General features: G+C 48.0%; 1 protein-coding gene across 1 annotated transcript; it reads left to right on the forward strand.

Moving 5' to 3' along the window:
- The first annotated feature begins 2,163 nt into the window (after window positions 1-2,163).
- Window positions 2,164-3,417, forward strand: LOC120881738 (UPF0472 protein C16orf72). Its single transcript, XM_040265391.1, has one exon. It carries the CDS (start codon window positions 2,186-2,188, stop codon window positions 3,017-3,019), a length of 834 nt encoding a protein of 277 aa, XP_040121325.1. The 5' UTR covers window positions 2,164-2,185; the 3' UTR covers window positions 3,020-3,417.
- Window positions 3,418-6,361: the final 2,944 nt, after the last annotated feature.

Here is a 6,361-nt window from a genome sequence, read left to right on the forward strand (position 1 = left end):
TGAATGGAGGATACCAGCCAGACAACTCAAGCCCAAGCAGAGGGTTGTGCTCTTTCAAAGACACTGCAGTCTTTCTTCTTGCTTTTTAACCCAATCAAAAATGAGGGGAGAAAATAGGATATGCTGACCTACTGTCGGTCATTTCGGTCCAAGTTTTTTTACTTAGAGAAAATAAAAACATGTGCCTCTGATAATAACTCTGAGGCACCATATTCAGGGTAGTCCTAAAGCTCTGGCAAAGGGCTATCTCCTTGGCCATGAACTATTTCAGGGCTAGTATATGTGGGTGTGGAGGGGGGAGGAGGCTCTGCCTTCTTGGAGTTTTCTTTTACAATATTTTCTTAACATAGGAGAATGAGAAACGTATTTCTCCTTTTGGGCTGATCTTAGGTCTTTTGCCTCATCCCTCGTTTATGTAAATGAGAAGAGTCCAATTACACATATGGAAAAAGGGTTTAATGAATCGTGAAAAAGCCCGGTTTGCAGAGAAAGGGCACAATCCTCTCGTCTTCTTCTCTTTTATATTAAACTTAGAAACATGTATTTCTTTTAAAGAAGATGATAAAGCTTAATGGTTATATCATTTTATTTTATATACTAATCTTCATACTTGGGAATTATTAAGTATATTTTGCTACAATTATCTTTGGAAGGCTTTCTGGAGACAGCAGATATTCTACAAGAACAATTGCAAAACTCTTTTTTCCCTAAATTAAAAAAAAGTATTACGTTAGTTCCTTCCATTTTTGAAGTTTTTCTTACCTCATGATATATATTTTTTTAAACACAGTTTGATCTGGAATTGTCTGCACTGAAAAAAGGACTGCATCATTATAAGAGGTTGTTACCGAACCCAAGGAAAAAACTTCAGTATTGCATACTATTTTAGCTCAATTTGGGTATTATTATGGTGTTTTAACTAGCTAGAATTTTTGGAGTGTTGCAAATTAGATAAACTCCCCCCACCACCACCACCTCCTTAAAGGTACTAAATTTTACACTAGAGCATAAAATCCCGCGTTTGGGATTTCATTTGCCTATTTTCTTTCCTCTCACTTCTTCATCCTGGAATTGTCAATAGTTGAAGGTAGACCACACAGAAAACGCCTCAACCGATTTTTTTAAATGACCAAAAAAAAAAAAAAAAAACCTTGAAAGAATATGGGGGGGGAGGAGTGAATCAATGCTATTTCTGACTGTAACTCTTAAAATTTGATAAGTACCCAACCAGCCTGGAAGAGGTGCTTTACAGGGCCAGCAATAAAGTTCTAAATCACGACTGCAGGTGCTTTCCAGAGACCAAATCCAACAGCTTGGTTGGGCACTTGGGGAAACTGAGGCTGGAAAAGCCGGGAGGGGCGGGGCGGCAAATGCCTGAATTGATTTTTTTTTTCCCCTTCATAAAATGACTGCTTCGATCCATGGAAAACATTTCTCTTGGGCACCTCCTGTGTGGAGGGCACTGCCAGGATGCCGACTTCACGAGGGCTGTGCTCTTTCCACTCTAACCCCCGGCCTTCCCGGATCGGCGCCCTGGATGTGATCGACACCATGAAGTTGCCCCATAATCCTCTCTGGCAACATAGGATGTAAAATTTGATCAGCTCATTGGATGAAGCCGACAAGTCTCAAAAATGTGTGAAAAGGGGGCCAAGCAGTAGGCAAGCGCCGCGTTGAGGTAGCGCTCCAGCCGGCCCCCCTCCGAGTTCCCAGTGCGGCAGCCGCGGCGGAGCGGGGGTTGGGACCGGGCTGCGGGGCCGCGGCGGCGGCGGCGGCGGGGAGGCCGCGGCGCCCTGGGCGGGGGTTGGGGGGGGCGCAGGAGCGCACCGCGGGGCCGGAAGGGGGCAGCGAGGCGGCGCCGGCGGCTGCGGAGTTATCTCCACGCAGTAGTGAGGACCCGGCCGGGCGGGGCGGGGCGGGGCGTGCACCGGGGCCGCGGGCGGCGCGCCGGAACCGTTGGCCTCAGGGCCCCGCCGCCCGCGCTCCCGCCCGCCGGCGCACGCGGAGGAGGCAGCGGCGGTGTTCGCGGTGGCTGAGGAGACGGCGGCGGCGGCAGCAGCAGCAGCGGCGGCGGCGGCGGTCGCAGAAGGAGGAGGGGAGCTCGGAGCCGGAGGTGAGGTGGAGAAGCCAGAGGAGGCTGAGGAGGAGGTGGAGGTGGAGGAGAGGAGCGGCCAGAAGGAGGAGGATGGAGGAGCAGCCGAAGGAGGGCGAGGCCGAGGTCGCGGAGCATTGGTTCTCTAAGTGGGAGCGCCAGTGCCTGGCCGAGGTGGAGCAGGAAGAGGAGCTGCCCCCGGATCTGCAGGAGGAGGCGGCCCCTGAGACGGCGGGGCTCAAGAGCGAGCAGCAGAAGCTGTGGCACCTCTTCCAGACCTCAGCCACCGCCGTGGCCCAGCTCTACAAGGATGCGGCGTGCCAACAGCCAGGACTCTCCATGTGGGACCCCTTCCAGAATGCAGCCATGGCCGTGACCAGCCTCTACAAAGAGAGCGGGCATGCCCACCAACGAAGTTTTGACCTGGGCATCCAGGTGGGCCACCAGCGTCGCATCAAAGATGTGCTGGAATGGGTGAAGAAGGGCCGGAGCATCATCCTTCGCGAAGATCTGATCAGTTTCCTGTGTGGCAAGGTGCCCCCGGCGCCCCCACCGCCGCCTCGTACCCCGAGGATGCCCGCGAAGCCGGCCTCAGAGGCCCCCAGCCAGGCCGCCGCCACCGAATCGGGCTCGTCAGTGGACGTCGACCTGCAGCCGTTCCACGAGGCCATCGCCCTTCACGGCCTCAGCGGCGCCATGGCCAGCATTAGCGTGCAATCTGGCGCGCCCGGCTCCCCGCCTCAAGCCAGCGAGGTCGCCGGCGCTGGCCGCCGAAGAAGTAGCTTCCTCGAGGATGACTTGAGCCCGATCGACTGTGAAGAACTGGTCCTCTGCCTGGACAGTGGGGGGTCCCGCAAGCGCACCTCGGCCGAGTGTGGTGATGGCGACACGGACTCCCCAACCCACAAGCGCAACCGAATGGCCTAAACCGGTCTGAACTGCCTCGTGGGTCGCCAGCTGCCATTTTGCCGGGCCATCAACTTGCTCGTCAAAAGGGTCCTCCAGATGATCTCTTCTCTAAGTTAAACAAAGATTTCTATCAGTTTGCCACAAAAAAAAAAAAACAAACAAACAAAAAAAAAACTTTAAAAGTATTCCAGAAGAGGCTTCCTATGACTCTGACTTTCCCAGAATTATAATACTAGCAGAATACAAGTACCATGTAGTAGTTAGCAAGACCATTTAATGCAGAAGTATCCGGTCAAGCGGGAGCCTGGATTATCTTGTTCACAGTTATATTCCATAGCATCTAGCACAGTTGCTGGTGCTTAATAAATGTTTGTTGAATGAATAAATGTGACTTTATTTAAAAGTCTTAGAAGGACTAACAGGTGTTTGCTTGGGTATGGGATAGTCTTATCCTTTATTGTTTGGTTAATTGTTTGCTTTAACCGTTTTTGTTTTTTTCCTTCTAGTTCAGTTACTTTTTATCAGAATGCAAAACTTGACATCTTTGTGAAATCTGGAACATTCCGTTTTGGCTCCACGTACCATGAACCTGATTTCTAGATAGAAACTGTGCAAGGTGTACCTATGAGGCTGTGAGTTTTCTTTCTTAAAATAGTCATTTTGGTGATTATGTGATGAGGTAAAGTGCTATGATGGTTGGACAGGTAATAAGTTGCTATTGAGTCAATTTAATGCCCTTTTTAGGAAAGTTAAGCCAACAATTGAGAGCCTGAGGTCAAAGATGGCATTCCTGGTGGCTTGGTGGTATTCCTTTTTCTTAAGGATATCAAATGTCCCTTTTTCTGAGGTTAAATCTTTTTGGTGATCTCTGTTTTGAAGTGGAAGACAAAGTAGAATGAGTTTCTGGGTTTTATTTAAGGGTATGTGTGTGTGAAGTCACTTCAGTGGTGTCCAAGTCTGTGCCACACTATGGAGTATAACCCACCAGGCTTCTCTGTCCATGGGATTCTCCAGGCAAGAATACTGGAGTGAGTTGCCATGCTCTCCTCCAGGGGATCTTCCTGACTCAGGGATAGAACCTGCATCTGCTGCATTGCAGGCAGATTCTTTACTGCTAAGCCACTGGGGAAGCCCCATTTAAGGTTATATTGTTGTTTAGTCGCTAAGTCATGTCTGACTCTTTGTGACTTCATGGCCTGCCAGACTCCTCTGGGAGCCTGTCCATGGGATTTCCCAGGCAAGAATACTGGAGTGGGTAGCCATTTCCTTTTCCAGGAGATCTATTTGACCCAAGGATTGAACCCAGGTCTCCTGCATGGCAGGTAGATTCTTCTCCACTGAGCCACCAGAGAAGCCCCATTTAAGGGTATAGCATGATCTAATTAAAAGAGCATACACTTTGTGTCAAAAAATCAACAGTAGAATGGTAGTTCCACAGATACACTGTGTGATTTTGGGCAAATCATTTAATGTCTTTTGGCCTCAGTTTTTCATCTGTAAAATGGGACTATGTGTCTCCTAAAGTCATTGTGATGGTAAGATAAAGCCCGTATTTCAAGTATCTAGCACAATGCCTGGTACCTAAAGCATTAATGTTCTCCCTTCTCTATAAATACAAATCAGTAAAATGTTAAAATCCACTATATTTTGCAAAAGGCAAAAAAAAAAAAGATTGGTTTAGAAATCAGGAAAAAAACAGAATCTCTATGTTTTAGATGGAAACTACTGTTTCATAGTTAAAACGTGCCTAAATATCCCAGATCTTGTATTAATTATAAGTGTGTTTAACTTGTGAGTACTCAGGGTCATCACTCTGGATGTTAGGGCTGGCTTGTAGTTCCTAAAATTGCCTGAGAGATGCACCTTGCAACTGGTACAGTAGTCAAAGATCTACTTCCTCTGGCCTGGAAGACTATGAGAAGGTGGGTAAAGATGGAAAGGATTTGAAAGTGAAAGTCTTAGTGATACATAAAAGGCCAAAGTGGTTCTGAATAAGGGTGAGGTGGAGTAGAGGTGATGAAAGGGTAGACTGGGTGGGATGGGGATGGAGGAGTTGGGGGTGAGGTTATGGAATGGGTGGGAGAAAATTAAAATGTACAAATCTTCCTCAGGCTCTCCCCAAACCAGTGCATAAAATAGTATATATAGATGTGTAATACCTTGCCTTTAGGTGCATATCAAAGTTTTTGTTTCATTAGTGTGGCCTTTGAAATAGATTTGTAATCGACTAGTGCATTGAAATAATAGAACAAAATAAAGTGAATTCCCTAGTAGAATTAAAAACTTGCTATTGAGGCACTTTGCAAATACAGACTGAGGCACCATGCTAGGCCCTGAGAAGGGATGTTTAAAAAACATAAAAAATATCCTGACCCTCAAAAATCATATCCTGGCTTGAAAGATAATATAGTCCAGCATGCTAAGTCACTTCAGTTGTGTCTGACTCTGTGCGACTCTATGGACTGTAGCCTGCCAGGCTCCTCTGTCCATGGGATTCTCCAGGCAAGAATACTGGAGTGGAGTTGTCATGCCCTCCTCTAGGGGATCTTCCCGACCCAGGGTTTGAACCCACATCTCTTACATCTCCTGCATTGGCAGGTGGGTTCTTTATCATTAGTGCCACCTGAGAAGCCAAAATACAGTCCAGAAAGCATTTCTAGTTGTATGCAAAGAACCAAAGGTCTCTGCAGAAAAAGAGGCCTGCCTTGTCCAGAGGGTCACAGCTTGTGGAAGAGGTGGCGTTTAAACAGGTGCCCAGAAGAACAGGTAGGAAGGGAGGGCTCAGGTAATCCTAGCAGGGGAAGAATATAACAAAGTTTGGGAAGGAGAAAAACAGTAAACTGTGTTCAGGGGATCATAGGTGCTGGGTATGTAGAGGCAGGGGTAGATAGGGGCCAAAGTGCAGAGGGTCTCAAATGCCTGGTCTAGTGCTTTAGCTTCTGTCCTAGGGCAGGGTGATACCACTCAATCTGTGCTTTAGGAAGATTGGTCCAGCAGCGAGACACTGGAGCTGGTGGTAACCAGACTATTCCCGTGGGATGCTCTTTCCTGCGGAAGTTGCCATTTGGTTAACCAGGATTGTGGAGATGTTTGACTTGACAGGGCTTTCTCTGGGAAGCCTTTGCTCACTTAGAACCTCCCACACTTCAGACTATAGCAGGTAGGAGGCACCTTCCGTGTGTGTTCTGCACTGCTTCTAGGCTGAGGAAGCCTTCAGTTCCAGCTGCAGAATCTCTTGATGGGCTAGTCTTAGAGAAACAAAACAGCCCTGCCTTTTATCATTCTTCTGCTTCTTGTATTGGAGAGCCCTCCTGCAGGAAATCACTGGGGCATTTGGGGCTACAAGGCTGGCTGAGCCAC

The sequence above is a fragment of the Oryx dammah genome, unplaced genomic scaffold (genome assembly GCF_014754425.2).
Source record: "Oryx dammah isolate SB20612 unplaced genomic scaffold, SCBI_Odam_1.1 HiC_scaffold_23, whole genome shotgun sequence".
NCBI lineage: Eukaryota > Metazoa > Chordata > Mammalia > Artiodactyla > Bovidae > Oryx > Oryx dammah.